At 39.7% G+C, this 24,793-nt stretch overlaps 1 protein-coding gene across 2 annotated transcripts in view; it reads left to right on the top strand.

The window, feature by feature from the left end:
- The window catches only part of LOC126236658 (protein lin-54 homolog), a 277,045-nt gene that overhangs the window by 55,183 nt on the left and 197,069 nt on the right, over positions 1–24,793 (top strand). For both annotated transcript variants that reach the window (XM_049946127.1, XM_049946126.1), the window contains exon 3: positions 17,158–17,406. In XM_049946127.1, coding sequence (XP_049802084.1) covers positions 17,158–17,406 — 249 coding nt within the window. The remainder of the gene's footprint in view (positions 1–17,157; positions 17,407–24,793) is intronic.

A 24,793-nucleotide genomic window follows, 5' to 3' on the forward strand; every position in this document is an offset into this window, starting at 1 on the left:
CCTAGGTAAATAACTGAAGAGGTGTTAGAATGTGACCTTCTGTAGGGTGCTGCAGACTAGCTCGTGATGTCATGCGCTTAATGGTAGCATCAATACCATCACATACATTTTTACCATCACTTGTTGCGAAAAAATTCCATTCTGCGTGAATCTGAAAATCATGGTAATGCATGCATAAATTTTTGAAATTTTTACAGTTTTTGTACTGACTAGCTGCCCCATCACTGAAGTATTTTGCAAAATTTATGTGAGGCAGCTTGTTTTTCACATATGCCATGACAGTGCGAATGTGGGCATGAACTGCAATGGCATCATGAATTAAATAGTCACTAAAAACGCACGGGTTCATGACAGACACATCACCTGATTCACCTCTATAGTAAATCGCAAATGGTTGGAGAGTTGCTTGACTGTTCTCCCAATGATATCCTTGGATGGCATCTTGAACTATAAATGCATAATTTTCAGAAAAGTGTAGTATTACTATAATTTCATCTTGTTTCAAATTATCCTTACAAAACTGGAGATAAGCCGATTGTGCTGTTGCTGTGAAGCTGTGTGGGGTCAGTTTGTCCGTTTTTTGACAACACATTTCAACAAAACATTCCACTGTACTTTGTTTTGTTTCAAGACATGTGCGATCCATGTGTGTCCATTGTTTATAAGAAACAAGTTCATCATCATCATCATCATCCATAAGGAGTTCACTACACAGTTTGTTATCCATGTGTTCGGCAAGATTTTCCATACCAGGACACTTTTCACACCTGTGTTTCATGCCCTGGTAGGAACTGATGTCGCACACTAGCAGCTTCATTGCACCTTTGTAATCCAGACTAGAATCCTTTATAGCAGCAAACATCAGCTTAGCATTTTGATGGGTCTCACATACACAAACATTGTGTGTGCCCCTTGCACTTACAGGCACAACCAATTTTGGCCGAAGATTGAAAAAAGATGATAAACCTACTTTGGTATTGGGATACTTTTCCTTGATTTCTACATATAGTTCTGATATGATGGATAGCAACAGTCTTTTTTGCATCTGTACTCATACTTTTCCCAGTTTCACTGTTACATAGTCTTTTCTTCCAGGCATTATTCGGCTGTAGTGATTATTTTCATAAAACTCCGATGCTAGCACCTTTATTTCTGAACTCAGTTGCTTTCCCTGAGCCTGCTGAAGTTGTGGAAGCACTCCTTGGGTTGCTTTTATTTTCCTAGCTTGCTTTACCATATATGTAGAAACACTGAATTCCTGTGCAGTGTAGTCAATAGACCAGCTGGAAGGTGCAAGGGTAAGAATAGCTACTTTTTTCTGGTGTGTGGATATGGCACATTTTTCTTTCAAATCATGCACAATTTTGTCCAAATCAGAGCATTTCTGGCATGGTTTCTGTTCCTTTGGAGCAGATAATTCTTCCTCTTCCACCATTAGTGTGTCAGCTATTTTGTGTTTTAATTCCATTTGAGCTTCTCGTAGTTTTCTTCTACCATAGCTGGGCCTGTCACTTTTCCCAACTTTGTTTGTCTTCATGGGAGACAAACCAACAGCAGTCACTGAAGTATTTAATTGCTCGTCCACTGTGGTTGTAGATGGCTGATACTCTTAGTCACTGTCATGTAAATTATCAGAATATTCTTCCTTTTTTTAACAGTGTAACACACCTGGAACATAACTTTTGTCCTGGTTTCATGTTAAGTCCCCTGCACTGATTCACTTTCAATACTGATTTTATATTAATTTCTCTGAGGCTACACTTCACTGTCTTCTTATGAATCCGAAATTGATTGAAACAACTTCTTTGTAGGAAAGAATACTTATCCAGAAACACTTTCATATGATGATAACAAACGCTAAAGTTTCCTGGAACTGTACTTCTTGTGCCCACAGGGTGTATACCGGATCTCCATAGCAACAAATCTTGGTCTGATTCATCCAGATCATACAGTACAAAGCGAATGCCACATTTTGTTCCATATGTTGTTTTATGACATTTAGATGCTTGTGCTCTACCAATACTGCAACTTGTTTGAACAAAATCACCACTAGTACACTCTTCTGCCTCTATACTGACTTTCCACAACAGTACTGACCAATCTGAACTAGAATCTTAAAAACATGAGTAACCTGTAATTGCTGCTTGTTTCCTTTGTTGTTCCTGCCTAACAATGACTCATTCTGTCCATGAAAACTACCATTGTTTAACTTTCTGTTGCCTAATGGTTCCCAACAATTGCTGCAGCTTTATCTGAAACAAGCTGTCCGCATCATCACTACTACTTGCTAAATCATGTTAAAAGAAACATAACCAAATACATCTCTGTGAACTTTTATTGTACACAAATGCCTTGCAATAACAAGTTGAAATTTTGCCACATATTATATTATGGTCTACTTATGCAGTGTTTGAAATTTGGCTTGGATATCACTTGTCCCTTTTGTGCTACCACACTTAGAAAATCCATGTTTTTCAGGTAATTTTTCAAATTTTTGTATTTTCGTGTGCATGTAACTCTGTTTGTATGACTGATATGGGCAAGATAAGTTCTTTGTGTGTTTAGGGCACATTAAGCTTACCACAAAAAAAATTTATACCCTTTTTGAGTGAATTATATTTGGCATAGAGGGCACCTACAACATGTACCTTTTAACGTATTACATTTTTTAATCACATTTTGGAATTTATTTTCCCTCAGAAATATGTTGTTGGTGTTTTAGAGTGTGTTCTCTAAGTGGATGTTACTGGGTTGTAAAAATTTCACTGGACTGTGCGGAATAGATCCAAAGTTATTAAGACCTGAAGTTGGGTCTGAAGATAGATTGCCAGATGCGGGTTGCAATTTCCGGGTCACACCACCTTCTTTCACAAGCCATAATTCTGGAACTAATTGCCAGGGGAACTTCAAATTTTGTACATGAGTGTTCCACACTTGGTAGCATTGGTGTGCTAAATTTCAGCCAAATCTGAGACTATCAGCTGGAACATTTTCTCAAATTGGTTGAATTGACATGGAATGACCCTATTGGGAACCTAGCTTGTTCACAGGACTTGAATTATGGCTTTGTCATTGTGTTCATTTTACACCACCTATTTTGGTTAACTCTCACTTTCATTAACAATTCGAGGGTAGTGTCATCATCCAGATCCTTAAACTAGGTAAAAAAATAACCAATGTCCCTTAACATCCACAAGTCAGTTAACTCACCAAATGCTTTGCAGACTGCTTGAAACGATGGTAGCCAAATGATTATACTGAGCTCTCGAATCATGGGGCCTTTAGTAGTCCTATCAGTGTGTCTTCTGGGAAGGATGGTCCACAACCAACCACCTGTTTGGCAGAAATCCGATGGGCTTCTATAAAACACTAACACCTGATTGCAGTCTTTTAGACATTACGTTAGGCACACACCACCTCCCAGCATTCGAGGATATCTACTGATTTTTATTAGTCAGTTTTTATCCCTTTGTCCTCCATGGACCCAATAAAATGGCATTCCTCAGAGCTCCATGCTGAATGTTACAATTTTCCTTATCATTGTCATAGGGTTAGTGACCTCCTTTGGATCAGTAGTGTACCCCACCCTCTCCCCCACTGTATATAAATGACTTTCCCATTTTGTAAAATTCCAATCTGTAGTCTTGGCCGATTGCCAGCTCCAAGGAATCTTGTGGAGGGTCTCAACTTGGATTCTTCACCATGGCCTCAGATTTTCTCCCACAATGCGAGTCGAGCATTTCATCCGTAGTACCATGATTCATAGTGACCCAGAACTCTACTTGGGTACCCAGTGCTTAGTCCAGATCTTTAGGACTTACCAGAGAGGACTATAGTCTGTTCAAAATTACTTTAGAATCAACATTTTAGCAGGAGCAAGCAGAGGCACGGAGCTGAGTTGCCACGTCCTGCACGGAAGACAACATGTAATAGGTATAGTCTGTATAAATTCAGGCAGGCTAGGAAAAAATCCTACCTTCACTGTCTCAGATGTTATTGAATTTAGCGTATGTTAAAATGAAGGACTAAGTAAGGAACACACATGTTTTTGTTTTCTCCAAAAAAGTTTCTGCCCCAGATACAGGCCTCCAAAGATGACGCTGTGTATACTATTTTGAAGATGTGAATTTTGTAAAAAAATTTAAAATGCTGTATTTCTTGAACGGTTTTAGATATTGTTGCTTTTTTTAATTTGAAAGATCATTGCTTTATGATTGCAAAGAAATCCTCCATTTGGACTTACCTGTCAAAGTTATTTTACTATAGTGTTCTGAATTTTTTATAATTTATGGATTTTTTTTTCAAAAATGCCAATCCATAAAATTTTGATTTTTTTTTTTTTTCTGTTGATTAGTACCATATACTTCTGCATTCCCTGAAAAGGAGAGCTTCCACTTTTAGGTTGAACAGGTTTTATAAATAACTGAAATTTTTGCCATACATAAAACCTGTTTTATTACTACATTATCACATGACAGGCTCATAAAAATCAAAACCTAGCGCTATTTAACATTATTTTAGTTTTGAAAGATGAGTAAGAGACTAAGTTTTCAAGCATTTTAAATGGTTCCAAAATGTATGTGAAAGGTCCAAAGACTTGAAGGTTTCAATTTATACAACTTCCATGCACTCTTTCTTGTACTGAAATTAGCCAGTCAGTGAACTACAAATGTGTTCCACTGCTTCAGTATCTTCCTTTGGTATAGGGTGATGCCTACCTGTTGAACCAATAGGAACTGGAGCACTTACAATCTTCAAAACATTGTGAACAGGAAGTAAGCACTGATGGTGTTGTTGCTGTCCTTCAGCTGAAAACCTATATCCAGCAGCTGGTCTATGTGGTAGCAGAAAGTTCACCACAATTTCATTTAACTCATAACTGGTGTCTATAATCTCTGCATCCACCATTCTGTCACACACACACACACATGCCACAAACATCCCCCTTCTCAGGTTGTGAAACTGAATATTGCCCTGCTGTTTCTGAGATGTTGGCTGAATGAACAAAATTTCTTCTTTCTTGCTCTTTAAGGTGCATGCAGTATGAGTTGGCCATCACTTTTGAGTCCAAAAATATGTCTTCTGAATTCCTTTCACAGGAGTAGTTTGTGTGGACCATTCTTCTTTTTTCTGCTCACAGGATTCTTCGGTTTCCTCTTTGGACAAAAGAATGAGGGCTGTGGATGTGTAAGATTTCATGACTCTCATAAAATCCTTAGCATTCTGAATCGCAGCTGTATTTGGCCTGGAAAGATTGTTTTGTAGCATGGTGCTTCAGTAGGCTTCCTACACCATCACAAGGCCACTTCCCATGACCAATAGCACTGTATACCCAGTCAGTTGGCACAAGCGACTTAGTCAATTCAAACAGCTGGTAATGATTTTTAAAATGACTAGGAGCACCATCAGAAATAATGATGATCTTCTCTGCCCCTGTTCACAGATGAAGAATTTTGCTCATTGTTAGCAAAGCATGTGCTAAGTCATGTCCTGTGTCATCACTTATAACTGCTCACTTGTGGTCTTGTTTTGAAAATATGTCACTCCTGTAAAAATTGAAACCTGGTCATTACTCCAATGAAACCTTTGTACTTCCTGTTGGAGAATTACACATCAGTTCTCAGCAAAATCACAGTGAAGCACTAAACATAGTTCCTCAGCCTGTACACATCCTTTCACTTCTGCAATGTGTTGTTGTTACAATTTCTTCAAATGCTGGTGTGTTACTGCTTTCACTGACCATTTACCAAGTTCATCAATGAAACTGTCAAAGGTAACAGTTTTCTTAATTAGTTCATTTTCCTCCCATGTTGCATATGTAATTTCTGCAGAGTTATCTGCTACATCTCCCAGGCCATGTGTCTGTAAACATAGTCCTCCCTTTCCAGGGCAAACACCACATTCATGAAACAAACAAGTCTCTCACTTTACTTTGCATACTACTAAGGACTTCACACGCCCAACCAAGGTGTCATATTTCACATGCTGCAGTAAATTCTTGGAAGTTACCACAAAAAGTTCAAAATTCACACAGTGCACACACAAATAGCCCCCTCTAGGTGGGTGTGGAAATAACCCACTTACATTGTATTGCGTATATGTGAAGTTCTATAGTTGCTTTTATAAATTGCAAAAGGTTTTTTAATACTGCGAGTATTGACCTTCACATGTTACAGTTATAGCGTCTTTTTCGTTGGCACTCTGGCGAGAACACTTGGATTTATCTTCCATATAAAATGTCTGCACTATTTTAATTTGAGCTGCTTCTTCAGGATGACCATAATAGGGATCTGGTCTTCCAAAGACTCCTTTTACAGACCTCACATCTCTTGGTTTGTCTACCATGTACTTTGATACTGATGGAACGTGGTTCAAAATTATTTTCTTTGAAAATGTCTCTGGGATAATAGTTAAAACTTACACCTTTTCACTCTAGGATGCGCATTATTCAACAGCTGAATTGATATTTGTAAAAAATTCCTGTCAAGAGGTGCAAGAGTGCTTTGGTTCATTTTCTTTTGAAGATGGAATTTCTACTTCGAGGAGTCTGGTCAGTTTTGCTGTAGTGTATTAATCCATAGCTTTAGTAATTTCTCTGCGCTTTCTTGATGCATAGAGCCTATGACTCGACTTCACTGACAACGGTTTCTTAACAGGACTAACACCTACTTCTGTAGTTGACTGATTCACGGTATTTAATTCTTCCTCTATTGATGCAAAATCGGCATCATCTGCACCATAGGAGGACTCACTTTGTTCAGATACTATCATTGTTGTTATTCTGTCAAAACATTTATAACACAAAAAGTCGTCACTGGAAACATCTTCACTTTGAAACAGAGTCTTCAAATGAGAACGCTTTATCCCAACCTGAACAAACTCTGTTTTTTTGTTTGTCTTACATATCGCTCTTTTATGGATATGCAAATAGTCAGCACACTTCACTCTCCCATAGCCCCAGTCAGAAGACATTTCGAACAGTCCTTTTCACAAAACACACTGCAACTGTGTCAACTGGCAAATTCCGCACAAAAACACAGAACTCACTGGATGGTCTCAGATTTCTTAGAAGACTCTTCAGTAAACAAATTAACATTGAACAACTACAATACAGAAACCTGCAATGAACAACCATGACAAACATTGTAATCATAAAGCAACTACCTTACAAATTAAAAAAAACTCTAACAAAATATCTAAAACTGTTACACAGTTGCAACATTTAAAAATTTTTCCGAAATTGGCATCTTCAAAATGGTGTTCGCAGTGTCATCTTTAGAGGCCTGTATCTCGTGGCAGGAATTTTTTTAGGGGAGAAAACAAAAAAAATAAGTGTTTCTTACTTACTCCTGAATTTTGACCTATGCTAAATTCAGCAACATCAGAGAATATGAAGGTAACCTCACTGCCTGAAGTGATACAGATTATGCCACTCGTACATTTTGTTCATCTTGCTCGAGCTCACAAATTACGACGTTATAACTATGGAACATGCATCAATGTGTTCTGGAAGAGTTGCACTTTTTTTTGCTGAAACACATTAAGATGATATACAAACAGTTTTCAAAAATGCAGCTGCCGACAGTGTTACAGAATTTTCAATGTGCAGGAAACACTTTTGTTATAGAAGTCGAGTAAACACGGTATGTGAATAAACTCTTAGGAATACATCCAATTTTCATCTACTCCAAACCACAGTCCTGCCAGAGTTCTCTAATACAAGATAATTTTATTTAAATATGATGCAGAAGTGTGTACTTACTAGTCACCACTCACCTGCATTGTTTTTTTTTGTAAGAAACGAATTTCTAAGTTTGAACTTAGCCTGCTTATATCTAGCATAGTGAAATACAAGATTTATGAGTGTTTATCATGTTCTGAAAAGTATCTGAAATTGGTGAATCAGTAATGTTAGAAATAACAAAAGTGATAAAAAAAGCATTACTTCGGTATTGCAGCAGTTAATTTATAAACAGTAATATTTATTTTGTGTGATTTGGTTGAATTACTCAGATGAACTTCATTTAGAGTTTGTTGTTAATAAGGCTTTGTTAATAAAATGCAAAATCTTACAAATATATGATTTTATTATGAAGCTACTTAACATTGTAAATTGTACACTTTAAACATGCAGCTGGATCTGCCTACACTTCATTCCTATGGTGACAATGGAAACGCACCTCGGACATCATTCTGCTGCTATGACAGAAGCTTGTGAAATATCACTGTACCTGTCACTTTTGTTTAAGGACATGAAAAACCTGTGTGTGACTGCCTTGAAAATGACCTGGTTCATTAAGGTTGACAAATAACTTGATGATTGTTGGATTTTCATTTGTGGGGTGATAATCATAAACATAATGACAATCTGGATCCTCAGCAAATGAATCAATAGGCATAATTCGCTTATCTGTAGAACATTTTTTTCTCTGAAAGTTTCAAGCGTAGATGCTTTTCCAACTTCCTTTTATTTCTCAAACATTTTGCTGCTAATCTTCACTATAGTTTTTTGTTTGTGTTCAGAACTGTAGCATTTTTATCGATACATTATTAATGGAGAACAGTGGGCCACCATTAAGTTTTTCAGTTTCAAAGTAGGCACATAATGCTGAAAAATGTTTCTCTTGTCTGACTTCATACAGCAGTCTCGTGACCAAGGGAATGATGAAGAAAAACTTTTCCACTCATAGCTTTTTTCTACTGACATTGTTCAGTATACAAATAAATGTAACAAAAAAAAACAATAATAACTCTTGCAACAGTAAAAATTACAACAAATAAAATCAGAGGGTGCAATGATCACTTAGGGCAGCAAGCTGGCTGAAACTCAGAACACAGTGCAAGCAGGAAATGTTTTGGTGATGGGTTGAAGGTTTGGCATCTTCAAGGGCTTGCTGTGACTGCAGGTTCTGTGGGTTTGGGGGAATGTGGTCCTTGCCTCTCGCATGGGCTCCCCCACTCTCTCTGCTCCCACTACTATTGTCGTAGCTGCCTGTTCTATAGTAATTTTGAACAGACTATAGCTGCATGTGAAAGCTTAACACGGTTTGCTTCCTCACCCACAACACTTGAGATGCAGATTGCACTAATCTACTTCATATTTGCTGGGCTATGAGAGCTCTTACCTGCAGCACTCTGCTAGAAATTTGGGCATTGCAATGCTAGCTCCATCTGTAACAGATTGTGGATGAGCACTGCTTGCAAATGTTCTCTGTGCATATTCCCCTCATCTGTTTAAGTTGTGGAAAGCACCACTCTCCCTGCTCACCAGACTGCACTCTTTTCCAGAAAGAAAAGAAAATACCAAGAGTACAAGACTCGGGACAAACTGTTACCAAAAGGCCAAGAATAAGTAAGAGCGGTTGCATCCAGCATGTCAAACGGTATCATATGCTACTGTTACGTCAACATCACCCCCTTGGATGAAGATACTCCCACTCGTTACACCACCTGAAATGGGCCTTCAGGGCCGCTCAACGGTACCTGCCTCCTGATGGTTGAAGGCTCCCCTCTGGTTGCTTCATCCTCACCTACTCTAGGATCAAAGGCTGCCCACTCACTAGGGACTTTGGTTCCCACCACCAAACTGGAGACGAATCACCTTCCTCTTGCTTCTCTATCTAGGAAGGGATTTCTAGGGACACTGTCTTCCACAGTTTCCACCAATCTACAGCCGGACACCAGCCAGTGGCTGAAGAAGCCACAGGCTGCAGATCTCAGGGCTTTGCGATCATCATCTTTACGTGAAACTGATTTAGAGAAGCCCTTGCAGTCATCAAAATCCTCTAAGTAGAGGAAAGACAGAAAAAGTCCTCCTAGAAGGCGGACATTCCAGTGGCCCCCACGCCACAAGATCCTGCCCATTCCACGCCTGTGACCGAGGCAGAGGTTCTGTGGTGGCCCATGAGGTCTCGGTGGCCTACGAGGTCTCAGTTCACACCACACAATGGAACCCCAAACCTATGGCTATTGTTGCTACAACTCCTCAACCAGTGGCAGCAGGTGACCCTAAGGCATAACCTGCCCCCTTAGTCACTTTGTGGCCTCTCTGTACATTGACATTATTATTCTCCAGTGGAATTACTGCGGTTTTTTCCATCACCTTGCTGAGCTACGACATCTTTTAAGCACTTCACCTGCCTTCTGCATGGCACTTCAGTAGACTAGGTTTCCAGCAATGTAGACCCCAGCCCTTCATGGATACTGGGGATATTATAAGTATTGTGCTGTCTATGACAGGGTGTCAGATGGAGTTTGCTCATATGTTCTAGACTATGTAGTGAACTTATGCCTCTTAATACATCTTTGGAGACTGGCTGTTGGGGTAAGGAAGGGCATTTCAGGATATTACCATCTCCAATGTTTACCTCCCTCTCAATGGTCAAGTGTCTCAGAACATACTGTTTGCATTGGTTTCTCTCATTTCCCACCTTTCCTAATCTTGGGTAATTTCCATGCTTATAACCCTTTGTGGGGTAGAATTATGGTTACTGGCTGCGGTAAAGATCTTGAAAATGTATTGGCACAACTTGACCTAATGCGTCTTGAATACTGGCACCCCCCACACACTTCATTGTGGTGTGCAGAAGTTTCTCGGCCATTGACCTTTCCATTTGCGGCTCTTGTCTGCTCCTCTTCATCCACTGGAGAGTCCACGATGATCTATGCGGTAGTGACCTGATCTTCCTTCCCCTTCCTCAGTGTTACTACCCTGGTTGCCTGCCCAGATGGGCTTTCAACAATACCGACTAGGATACTTTAGCCTCTGCCTGATACAGCCCCAGGGCCAGACCGCATCCACAAACAAATGATCAAGCACCTATCGGGGTATTGTTAGCGACATATCTGTGCCACCTTTAACCACAACTGAATCAAGGGTGAGTCCCCATCACAATGGCGAGAAAACATCATTGTCCCAGTACTGAAACTAAGTAAGCACCCTCTAGAGATGGACAGTTATCGCTCAATAAGTCTCACTACTGTTCTCTGTAAGGTGCTTGAATGCATGGTCAGCTGGCAGCCCCATTGGCTCCTTGAATCTCAGTGTCTTCTCGCTCCATCCCAGGGTGGTTTTTGCCAAGGCCATTCCACTAATGATAACTTGATTTACTTTTAGTCTGCCATCCGAACAGCTTTTGCCCAACATCAGCACCTAATAGCCATCTTCTTTGACCTGCAGAAGGCTTATGACACCACACCCTTTCTACCTTACACAAGTGAGGTCTCTGGGTTCTGCTCCTGATTTTCATCCAGAACTTTCTGTTGCACCATATGTTCCAGACATGAATTGGTGCTTCCCACAGTACCCCCCCCCCCTCCCCCTATATCCAAGAGAATGTGGTCCTGCAGTGCTCTGTACCGAGTGTCCCCCCTCTTTCTAGTAGCTATCAATAGTGTAGCAGCAGCTGTGGGGTCCACAGTATCACCCTCCTTGTATGCTGATGACTTTTGCCCCTCTGGTGTGGGTGTCGCCAAACATCGACTGCAAGGCGCTATACAAGAGGCACAGGCATGGGCCCTCACCCATGGCTTTTGATTTTTTGCTGCTGAGACACGCATTGTGCACTTCTGTTGACGCTGTACCACTCAGCCACAACCAGAACTTTACCTCAACAACCAACTAATCAGTGTGGTGGAGAATTCTCACTTTTTAGGACTGGTCTTCGATTCTCATTTGACGTGGATTCCCCTCTGCACCAGATTAAGTGAAAGTGCTGGTTGCAATGTTATACAGTTCATTGCCTTAGTGACACCAGCTGGGTTGCAGATCACACTACCCTTCTGCAGCTGTACAAAGCCTGATAGAATCCCACCGTGATTATTGGAGTCTGGCGTATGGTTCAGCATCACTCCCAGCGTTGTGGATACCGGATCTGATACACTGCTGCTGGGCTCGACTTCTGAGGATCAATATGGAGAAAAGTTCAAAGATACCCGGGCATCATACCAAGTCCTCTGCTTACTCCCATGGAGGGTGCCACTGCCACCATGGGCATGTCACGTGGGCCATTCCTCTGATCAGACAGTTCTTGTAAATATTGTTGCCTCGCACTTGTCTGGCAGTTCTCACTGTTGTCTGAAGCTTTAGATATGCAATGATTGCCTTGGCTAGATTGATTTATTTATTAATTAATTTGGATTGCTTCCTGGACTGTTGGTGCATTCTTAAAACTACTTCCACTTTGCTTCAGGCTGGCCATTCACTACGTGAACTCTGTTCTCCTCGACCACAGCAAACACCTGTTTGTTACAGCAGTCTCTCCCTTGCTGCCAGAACAAGTGATCATACACTGTGTTCCGCCTATGCTGAGCAGAGCCCGGAAAAATCTCATTTTTGTCTCAGTAGGTGAAATGGTTTGTTTACTGAGGTGTCGTGCATTGTTATTGACTGGGTGCAGCTGAGTATGGGAACTGCTTCCCTACTCCCTCATTCTTACTGCTTCTCCCCTTCCTACCATTTTCCTCAGCTTGCAGTCACAACTGCCACCACTTCTTGCCACTAGCCTAGCAGCTGCCAGTGAGAGAGAGGGTGGTGTGAGGAGTGGTTTGTTTGGATCTGCTTCTCAGAGATTATAGACAGTGGCTGGAGACTGCAGTCATGTGCGCATGAGTTGTGTCTGAGCGATAGTGTGAATATGTGTGTGCGCTTTCATTTTCTGACAAAAGCTATGGATTTTCTTGTCTTGTCTGTGTCTGTCTGTCTGTGGCTCAGCAATCATCTTTACGGTGAGTTGCTACCTATCCTCATTATTATTGATTCACAACAAAAGATGTTGATGTTAGTACTTAAGATTTTTGCTCACATGAGGAAACGCCATTGCTTGCAAGTTTTTTTTTTTAGATATTTCTTTGTTTACACTATTGTTTCTTGTACCATGGGTGCAAAGACAGATTGTCAACTTACATCTTAACTTACCCCCGAGATCTCAAAATTTTTCAGGGAAAATGCTGAAACTTGTCTGGAAATCAGGGAAATACCAGGGAATTTTACTTGGGGAAACTTGTGGCAAACCTGTTACATTTGTTGTCGTGTTTCTTCAAAATTGCCAACTGCATGTGTGTTTTTGCAGATACTTCTGCCATGTCATTCTCTTTGTATACAACGATTTCAGAATATTTCATTTAAATAAATTATAGCAGATGTATCTCATTTTACAGTAGCTCAATTTGAATTTTCCAATTACGGAAATTGGTTCAGTCAAACTGCAGAATTTTATATTTCTCTGCCTCATCAACCTTGATCAATAGTGAGATGGCATCCATTGTATTATACAAGCCAGTTACATGTCCTGTACATCAGCACAGTTCTGTCCCATAACCCCATAAACTTAAAGAGCTATGGGCATTCCTCAGAGACATGAAGTATCAGTTTACTTAAAAAAAAAAATCATTTGAGAGATTGGAATTGCAACCTTCAACAAAATCGACTAAATTCCATTACTATTGTTATATGTTTGTTGGTGTCCATCTTGTAATCTCTTTCCAAGACATTACCCATTCCGTTTAACAGCTCTTCCATGTCTTTTGCCTTCTGCGACAGAATTACAATATCATTGGCAAACCTCAAGGTTTTTTCGTTCCTTCCCTTACCTTAAATTCTTGCTCTTCATTCTCCGCGGTTTCCTTTAATACTTGCTCAGTGTACAGATTGACCATCATCAGAGTGAGGCTACAACCCTGTGTCACTACCTTCACAATTAATGCTTCCCTTTCATATACTTTGACTTATAATTGCAGTCTAGTTTGTGTACAAATTGTAAACAACATTTCACTCCCTGTGTTTTGCAACTGCTACCTTCAAAATATTTGAGTGTATGACAGTCACCATTGTCAGAAGCATTCTCTAAATGTACAAATGCTATAAATGTAGTTTTGCCTTTCTATAATCTCTCTTCTAAGATAAGTCATAGGGCCAATATTGCCTCGGGTATTTCTGCATGTGTATGGAACACAAACTTATCTTCTCTAAGGTTAGTTTCTACGAGTATTCTGCAACCATGATTTATTAACCCTATGGTTCAGTGATATTTGTGTATGTCAGCAGCTGCCTTTTTAGGCATTGGAGTTATTACATTCGCCTTGAAATCTGAAGTTACTTCTTTCATCTCATGTGTCTTGCATGTCAGATGGAATAGTTTTGTCATATCTGGCTTTCCCAAGGATCTCAATAGTTCTGAGGTCCTGTCATTTATTCCAGGGGCTTTGTTTTTATTTACATTGTGTATATATTCCTTTCACCCTTCTGTTGTTTACTTAGCAGTGGCTTGTCACCTGAGCTCCTGATATTCATACAGGTACTCTACTTCTCTGCAATGGTCTCCTCAATTTTTCTATAGGTTGGTCTACCATTCCTCTAGTTATGCGTGCTTCTGCACTTGCATGTGGCTGATGGCCATTCCTGCTTATCTATTTTGAATTTACTTCGTTTCATTTTTTAGATGTCTCTGTTCCTTTTCAGCTGCATCATTTGTTGCATTTTTATATTGTCTCCTTTTGTCAATTAAATTCTATATTCCTATGCTACCCAAGGCTTTTTAATAGGCTTTATCTTTTTATCTATTTGATATTCTGCAGTGTTCACTATTTCATCTCTCAAATCTACCAATCTGTTTTGTATTAATTTCCCCCATTTTCAGTCAAATGCTGCCCCCGAAAGTTTCAACAGCCTCTGGTATTTTCAGTTTATTCAGGACCAATCTCCGTAATTCCCAACCTCCTAGTGATCTCTTCAGTTTTAATCTGTATTCTATAGCCTATAAATTATGGCCAGTATAGTTCTATCTGCCACTGGATTTGTTTCGCAACTTAAATCTGATTTGCATAACTCTTAAACCAAATGTTAGCAGTCATTAAATTATACTCTGTGCAAAGTTCAAGCCGGCTTCCTCTTTCATTCCTTTCCCCCCAGTCTGCGTCCTACATTTTTTCCTTCTCTTTCTCTCCCTAGTACTGAGTTTCAGTCCCCCATCACAATTAAACTCTTCTCCCTTAACTATCTGAGTAATTTCCTTTATTTCATCATACACTGTTTCAATCTCTTCATCATTTGTGGAGCTAGATGGCATACAAACTTCTGCTTTTGTGGTGAACGTTGACCTTTTGGCAGTTTTGGCTACAATGATACATTCACTATGCTATTCAAAGTAAGTTCCTTGTATGATTACTTTCTTATTCATTATTAGCACCTTCTCCTGCATTACCCCTATTTAATTTTATGTTGGCAACACTGTATTGAGCCGACCAGAAGTCCAACCACTTCACTGATACCCACTGTATTTAACATATCCATTTTCTATTTTAAATTCTATAACCGACCTACATAATTAAGGGATTTAACATTCCACACTCAAACATATAGAATGCCAGTTTTGTTTTTCCAGATGAGGACATCCTCCTGATTAGTGCCCACCTGGAGATATGTATGGGGGAATATTTTTACCTCCAAAATATTTTAACCAAGAGGCTCCTTTCATCATTTAATCATGCAGTATAGCTACATACCCTCAAGAAAATTAATGGCTGCAGTTTCACCTTGCTTTCAGCTCTCTGCAGTACCAGCAGGAGTAGTCCACATAGGCTAATATTACATGGTCATGTCTGTAAATTATCCAAACTCTATAGTTAGTGATAAGGCTGCTGCTCATTTTCAGGATCATGGGTTACTGTGGCCTCTCAGTTGTGGTTCCAAAGTATGGCTGTCTTTATCATTTAGACATGCAGACTACCGCACAATGGCAAGATCCATGGTTCACAAAACATTCTATAGTTTTAGGTATTATTAATATGTAGCTGGGTGTATGAACGGTAAGAATCAGGTTCTCGAACTTGTTCTAAAATGTTTGCACTTTTATAATGACAGATCTCATACGTAGACAAATTAGTAATTTTTACATTTCCTGTTTGTTTGCTAATGCCAAATTTAATGGTACCATTAATTAATTTGTTTAAAAAGTATGTTTTATGTACATAAGAACATGTCTGAACAATAATGTTTGATATTCGTTCCCTATTGTATAGTACACATCTCTGGAGATGGTTGGTTGTCCCCTGCCCATTGATGTAGACACACAGCAGAGTTGTGTTTAAGGTCAAACTAAAAAGATTTCTCATACATAACTTCTGCTTTGTTGGATTTTGCTGCTCGCAGTGTCGATAATGTGAAACAGAAACATACTTGCTGGTGCTCAGCATAAGAATTTTGTTGATGTGTGTTTCATTTGTAAATGAACATTATGTACCCACTTGCGAGAATGAATTGTTAATATCCTGTAAGCTGACTTGTTTCACATAATTAATGTAACAGAAGTGATACAGGGTACATGAAAACCTGAGTGTTAGTCACCCCAACACTTAATATAACCAGGAGCTTCCTCTCAACCTAACAAAAAATATCAGACTACCATGTGTCCATTCCTAAACAGAAATAATCTCATCTTTAGAGACAGAAAGTGAGAGTGGATGTGTCTAGAAGCGCTCAAAATTTTCAGACCTTTTCTCACAAGGGATCCCATATGAGACTAGAGAGAATGAGCATGGTTGTTGCACAGTGGTTAGCTGGCATACCTGAAACTGGTCATTTTAATTATGTGAAGAGGCAAGAAGTGTAGTGATTGAATCTCTCAGGATGTTTTGTGTGATTCTCAAGAATCTGATTTTTCTCAAGACTTTCAGGTAAGAGAAATTTCCATTCCTACTCACATCCTTTCTCTCTCTGTCTAACAAGATCCCCTCTGTCACTCACAGTGAAGTGCAGAATTACACTCTTACAATTATATTTCTTGAGTAGTTGTGTGTTAAGTAGCCAAGCAATATTATCAGTGTAAGTTTAGTTCTGAGTAAGTATATGAACCTAGATTACTGGCAATATATATTGTTACTCAAAAGAAAATTATTGCTATGCTGAGCGTTGTGCATACAATTTGTAAATAAGAAATTAACATTTCAGAAATTTTCAGTAAGTGTTCACAATACATATCGGTAGTTGTCCTATAACAGCTATTGTGAGCATGCAGCCTAACTATAAAGAAAAAGTTAGTCAAGTAATTATTGCCTGTACATGTAGCTTTTTGAATACTGAGTAAATAGGATCATTTGACTTCTTGTTTTATGAACCCATGTATAATGACTGCTAATTTTATTTATTTTTATATTTTCAAGGTATTTGCAAAAGTAATTATAACAGGGAACCAACAAAACCAGCAAGGACAACCAGTAATGTTAACAACATCTCAAGCTGAAGGACTGACTACTGGACAGCCACTCAAAATAGTTACTAGTACAGGACAAAGTAGTACATCTACATTATTGGCAAGCCCAACTAAAGCTATAACATTAGCTCAGGCACAGCAGATGGGGCTGATACAACCTACAAGAATTCATTCTGTGGCTCCAAGTTCTCCCAGTAAGGTGAGAAAAAAACACTGCTGTTCTTCTGTTTCAGTGGTTTTAATTGTATTTGGATTTAATAAATACGAAACATTAAGTATTCAAATGTTACTAGTATTCTGTTATTTGTCCCTCCTAATATCTCTCTCTCTCTCTCTCTCTCTCTCTCTCTCTCTCTCTCACACACACACACACACACACACACACACACACACACACACACACACTCTAGTAGTGAATGTGGAAAGATTTCTCCACAGGAAATGGGTGAGTAAAGGTCAAGACATGGGCAAACAGGTACTTCACAACAGCAAATATTGCTAAGGGAAGTTCTCTAATATTGGCACTAATGAAAATAAATTTGTAAAGGAAGAAGACCAGCTTTCACATCAGGCTACTAATGGAAACAGATTGACTTAGAGTTCATTAAGGGGCAAAAGGGGAGGGAAGATGGAGGAAATAAATTCATTAAAAAAAGATGCTAGCATAGAAAAGGGTGATGGGCATGAATGAGGTAGAGGAACAGTTGTTTGATCAAAGCATGATTATGGATATCAGATAAATTTGTATAGATCCACCTGAAGTCAATTACAGCAGGACATAATATCACAACAGTGGTAAAAGGCTAAAGATTAACTGTTTGCACTGATGTGATTAAAATATGAGGTATGCAGAGCACTAATTATCAGTCGTCCTAACTTCCTTCTCCAAACGACCTCCCTCAGTCTCATCTCCTTTTTTCTCTCAGCATAGAGCACATCCATTGTAGTGCATAGTGGCATCTCAGTCAGATATTTCCTGCGAGTGTAGGGTATATACTCAATGTTGCATCTTTAGTCATATTTCTGCTTAGAAAACTCTAAACTTCACACGTAATGCCCTGTGCACTAATTGCTCTTGTATTCCACACATTTTGCACTCACCATAGCTGGTTGTTGTAGTATTGTATCTGGGATGGTCATTATTTGTGTTTTTTTAGGAATTGTGCTCAGTCTTGTTGCATATTGGAGTGGAACCTGACAATGTGGAATGAGCAGTGCACCAATTAAAGCACCATATGTAACAGATATTGTGGTAGATGAGGGGTGGTGATGATGGAATGGAACACAGCAAGGAGACAGATGTTCAAGAGAACTTAAGATTATCACAATGATGCTCTTGTTACCTGATAGAATATTTTGAGTGGTGGTAATGTTGGCAGCTGGGCCAAAACATGTTCCTCAGTGGCCATTTGTGGTGTCTGCTCATGGTCCTCTTGGGCACACTTATTTGAAATGAAATGGCAACACAATTGATGATTATTTGGAGAGTCAAAGAACATGATGACTGACTTGCAACCCTGATTCCCAAGAGCCTATTTTAATGTGAGCACGACGTGTTCACCAAAGTCATGATGAATTAGGTAACATTGTCCATGGCCCAGCATGCCACCTGCAGCAGATACAAGGATGGAGTGATGGTGCTGCCCTTGGAGGAGGCAGTTGTTGATTGTTTCTTGTGTAATGGCATTCAGTGTTGTGCATGAGTTGTGCAAGGCATATTTACTTCCTTATTTGCCTGGAAGTTATTGGCCTCCTGAGAGATGATTTTAGGATCTGTGATTAGTTGGAAGTAGGGGAGGGGGTAGGATTGTAGTAGTGTGTGGGGACATTCATTTAAAATGAGTCTCATAATTAATTTCCTTGGGAACATTGCTAAACATTTTAATAATTGTACCATATTCGCAGTAAGGTCACATGACGACATTGATTTAAATGGCCCTGTACACATTGAGGAATGTGAGATTTCAAGTCTTTAAGGATAAACTCTTTAACAGGTAATTTTCCCTGAAAATAATTAAAGTTCTTTATTACTGGGCTGTTGTGGGAGGCAGTCTGTTGCAGCAAAGTGGCACACCCCTGGCATATGACGGATGGATGGTTTGCATTTAAGTCTAACTATCAAAAGATAGCATTCAATAATTCTGTGTGTGCTCTTGGTATGTGAACAATTTGTATACACTTACTTGTTCAGAATGTAATATGATGTTAGTACTGGCCATCTCTAAAGGTAAACTTTGATATTTATGCAAGTCATATGAGTATTAATTCCCTTGTACCATTTACATTATTCATTGAGTAGGTAAATAATTTTTAGAAAGTGAGTACTCTCCCTTTTGATTTGGCAAATAATTTACCCAGTCTTGGAGTAAAGTAGGGATTGATAACTCCATGGCATTAATAATGGCTTTCTAATCTCCACACAGCTGTGTTAAGTTTTTTGAAATATATATTCTCGTAAGTGGCGTGTTCCAACAACTGGAAGATAAGGATTTAGTCACTATAGAATATTCTGGTAAATGTAATTATGCTCTTACTGTGTCTTTGATTTTATTGTGAATAAGGCACAAATGAAAAATTAGTGTTGTCAAAGACGGTAACATGTGGACATTCAAAGATGCTGCTCAACGTGAACTGAGGAAAAGAGGTTTATAAATTAATTACCCAAGTCCTCTATGGCATGGAAAGCTATTGTTCTGGACGTTAAAGTGATCTGTTTGTTGATTGATAAACTAAAATATGATATCAGATATGGATGTGGAATAACTAAAAGCAATAGCAATTAACTACTCCTTTCTGTGACTTTCTGTTTGTCTCACTGCAGGAAATCCCCATCCCCAATTAGCTGTAGATTGCTTGTAAAAATACAGTGAGGTCAAAAAAAAACATTTTGCAGAAAATGCATTTTTTAAGGAAAATCATTTAAAAAGCATTTTAAACTATTAACAGATTTTTACAGTTTCTCATGAACTGTTTGGATGAATTCTTCTCTCAACACCCTCCCTTTCCTCCTCCTCCTCCTCCTCCTCCTCCTGCCCCCCCCCCCTCCCTCTCTTCCTCCCAAACAACACATACTGCCATATATATGGATGCATATAGCCTCCTTGCTTTCAATACTTTGATTTTTTCACTCTTTCTTAATTCAGTAAAATTTCTATTGGATGTCACTAACTCTAGCTGAAATACCTCTTGATTGAGGAGCTGATGACTTCGCTGTTTAGTCTCTTAACGGCAACATAGGAGGAGGAGGGCTGACATTGAGAGATTACTGACTAGATTTTCAACTGCCACCATGCCTTTGACACATAAGCTTTGGTAAGATAATTATAAGACTATTAATCAAAACAACTTTCTAGAACAAGTGTTTTTTATGTTTTTGACTCCTGATCTCTCTCGGTTGAATAATGGGTCTCCCAATGGTTTTAGTCTAGGACAGTGATGCTATTTAATTATAGACCTTTCAAGTCCCACCTACCTGCTGGAAGGCACATGACAATTTATGTGTTAGTGACCATTTCCTGATGGTTTTGTCTTTACCACACTGATACCTGACTGGGTGCTCTCTGTGCTAGATCTTCAAGAATACAATTTGATGTATTTTCAGTGCCTCTCTGTTTGACACTCCACTACATCAGACATTTCATGTCGATGTCCTCTTGGGTGCAACTACTGCAATGTTACTTGGGACAGAAATAGCAGCCCCCTTTTTCCACGAAACCCCTCTTCAACAGCTGAGAGAGTGGTGTGCTGACCCCACTCCCCTCCATACTGCATCCAGTGATGCCATTGGCAGTGTGTGGCATGGCAGTCGGTCAGTACTGGTGGGACCGTCAGGGCATGTGGACAGAGTTTACTTTTTACTCCCGGCTAAAATCAGTCTCGTGGTGGAATCAACAACAGATTGCCATGGCCACTAAACACTGAAGGTAGCCCTTATGCAATGTGTGCATCATCTATCAAATGACAGTCTTACTACCTTCAAAGGCCCTGGTCCTCTATCTGACATAATGTCAAAATAAGAAATGTTAGAAAATTTTTGAATTGATATGGAGCTGTGCTACTTTTTCACAGGTATGGACCAAATTACATTGTTTGTTACTGTTATCCCTGGCATATCTCTGAACTGGGGACTGAGTGAGGTGGTGCAGAGGTTAGTATACATAGGCATTCGGGAGGAAAGTGGTTCATATCTCTGTCAGGCTTTTGGTGATCTCCCAGAATTGCTCCAGACAGTTGACAGGATGGCGCCCTTGAAAATTTTGTAGCTGATTTCCTTCCCCATCGTTTTACAAACGTAGCTTGTGCTTCGTCTTAATGACTAAGCTGTCAACAGGATGTTAAACTTTTCAATATTCCTTCCTTCCTTCCTTCCTTCCTTTCTTCTTTCTTTTAACAGGGGTGGTGGAGTCCAGTGTTGCCAAATTGTTATTGCTGAACAACAGTGAATTTCACTTGGGCTTGGTGTGTGACAGCTACCCTTCTGCCTGTCATCTTCAAAAATGGTGGATGGAGAGTGACAGTCTGTCCTTTGCCATGGAACAATTGGAAGCTCCATGGTGCACTGGCATTGCACTAAGACACAGGTTGAGGTCTGACCTCGCACATATGAGACCCATGTATAAAAGGCAAAGGTCATATAATCCAGTCTATTGGGTCCTCTCTGTGCATTCATAACTATATTAATAGTACATACATATATTCGTGTTCCACATAACTTTAGTGACTCTTGTGATGTGTAGTTAATAAAATATTACTATTATTGCCTAGATAAATTTTGTAAAAACCATGAGTGAGAAGTGTTTGAGCTGCTGTAGGAAAGTTAGTTCTGGGGTTCTATGCAGGTGTTGTGACAGATGGTTACATAGTGGCCAGGGAATTGGGGAAGTAAATGAGTCTTTTCCATGGTATTGCAGAGTATGTTCAACGGATAGAATAATAGCTGAACAGGAAGAGAAGATTAGAGCCCTTAAGGCTGAACTGGATAATGCTGGAGAAAAACTGATGAGGTTAAAGGGGGAGAAGGGTGAAGGCAGATGGGAAGTGGTAGCAAGGAATAGGGCCCATAGAAAGAGATCAGTATCTGACGGTTTCATCATTCAAACAAACAATAGATTTGTGTCTATATCTCAGTTAACAGAGGAAGAGGCTTGAGTAGATGTAAGTGTAATTAATATTCAACAGACGTTCACCTACAAACCAGTTGTTAAAAAAATACAAAGCAGGAGGAAAGTTCTGTTGTTATGTGATAGCTGTGGAAGAGATGTGGGCCAGATCTTGCAGGAAAGATTAGGTAACAGGTACCATATCACAGATTTTTCAAGCCCAGTGCTTATCTTAGCCAAGTGACAAGAGGATGTAGAATCATGTTGTGATAGTGGGTGGAGCAGGAAGCAGTATTGATAAAGAACAGGACTCCAATATTGAGTGTGACCTTGTAAAAATAGCATCTGCAGTGAACCATACGAATCTTGGCTTGGTTCCTGCTTTCATGTGGTATGATTGGTCCCTATTGAACAGCTCTGTCAGGAGGGTCAGTATGGAGCCAGATCAGCTGCTTAGGGAGGCTACTTTGTCAGGCATATGTTTGGTTCCTGTTGGTGCTATTGGTAGGTGGGACTCCACAAAGCATGGTCTCCGTATCAGTAGGAAACTTGACTTGACTTGACTTAATTCCTTTGGCCCCTATGGGGGCATAGGGCATCCAGGAGAACTTGCCATCCGTCTCTGTCTTTTGCCATTTGCCTCAATTCTGCCCAGGTCTTACCAACTCTTTTTTCTTCCCCTTCCACTGTCCTCTTCCATGTGCCCCTTGGTCTTTCTCTCTTCCTTGTTCCCTGGGGATTCCATTCCAATGCTTTTTTCTCGATGGCTCCATCTGGTTTTCTCAAGGTGTGCCCCAACCAGCCCCACTTTCTCTCTCGTATCTGGTCTTCTATAGGTATCTGGTTTGTTATTCGCCAGAGCTCCTCATTACATATTTTTTCTGGCCACCAGATATTCATGATGCGTCGAAGACATCTATTTATGAAGCTTTGTAACTGGGTTGTTATCTTTTTATCCATTTTCTAGCTTTCACTGGCGTACAGAAGGACAGCCTTCACATTTGTATTAAAAATACGGATTTTTGTTTTGTATGTGATATTTCTATTTTTCCATATTGGATACAATTGTATGAAGGCAGCATTTGCCTTTCTAATGCGGTTTTTCACGTCATCTCCAGCTTCACCATCTTCCGCCACTATACTACCCAGATACAGGAATGAGTTGACAGTCTCCACTCGCTGCTCACATATTAGCAGGGGCACCTCCATGTTCCCTGAATTTACTCTCATTTCCTTTGTTTTGCCTGTTTTATCTTGAGGCCAGCAGTCTCTGCTTCTTCTTTCAGCAAGTTTAATTTAGCTTGCATATCAGTCAGCCTTGGAGTTAATAAAACTATGTCTGCAAAATCCAAATCCTCCAGACATTCGTGGATCCCCCACTGGATTCCTCGTCTCCTGCCTGCTGTGACTCTTCTCATAACAGAGTCTAGAATGAGTAGAAAAAGTGTTGGTGACAAAAAGCAACCCTGCCGGACTCCAGTTGTTACTTTTATGGGCTCTGTCATATTTCCCTTGTGGAGTACGCAGCATTCGTAGCCATCATATAGATCTTTTATGATGTTTAAGATCTTCTGTGGTATGCCATACTTCCGCAACATCTGCCAGAGCACTTTATGTTTCACGGAATCGAAGGCCTTTTGAAAATCAATGAATGCCAGGTACATGGTTGCTTGGAATTCTTTGCTTTGCTCTAAGATGATCCTAAGAGTGTTAATAAGATCAACACAGCTGCGTTGTGCCCTAAAACCGGCCTGTTCTTTACGCAGTCGCTTTTCAGGGGATTCTTTAATTCTGTTTAAAATAATTGTGGTGAGGACCTTACTGGGCACTGCCAACAATGTAATACCACACCAGTTGTTACAGTCTGAAAAATTTCCCTTTTTTGGGAGCTTTACCACCAAGCCATTCTTCCACTCCTTTGGAGATTTCTCTTCAAGCCAAATATGCTTCAGCAAAGGATGGAGCATTTTAACAGTACTTTCAATATCCGCTTTTAAGAGCTCTGGTGCTATGTTGTCTAGGCCTGGAGCCTTTGTATTTTTTAGTGTTTTCAAGGCAATCCTAATATCATCCATTATGGGGCACTGCAAATTTATATCTTGATCTTCTTCGACTTCTTCTGGAACATCTCTTACCTGTTTCTCTTGGTTGTCTTCACAATTTAACAGTTCCCTGAAGTGCTCCCCCCATCTCTGTAGCTGTGCCTGTTGAGTTGTAAGCATCACACCATTCTTGTTCTTAACTGGTCCTTCATGTCTGAAGTTCTTCATTGACAACCGTTTGGTAATGTTGTAGAGCTCTTTCATATTTCCTTGTCTTGCTGCCTCTTCTGCTAATTTTGCTTGCTCATCTATCCACTTCCTTTTATCTCGACGTAGCAATGTTTTCACTTTTTTGTTTGCCTCCATGTATTCTTTATGCGCTTCGCTCCTCTGCGCTCTTGTCTTACAAAAATTTAACTTAAGTTTTAGTTCTTTCCTGTGGCTG

Source organism: Schistocerca nitens, chromosome 2, assembly GCF_023898315.1.
Source record: "Schistocerca nitens isolate TAMUIC-IGC-003100 chromosome 2, iqSchNite1.1, whole genome shotgun sequence".
Classification (NCBI taxonomy): domain Eukaryota; kingdom Metazoa; phylum Arthropoda; class Insecta; order Orthoptera; family Acrididae; genus Schistocerca; species Schistocerca nitens.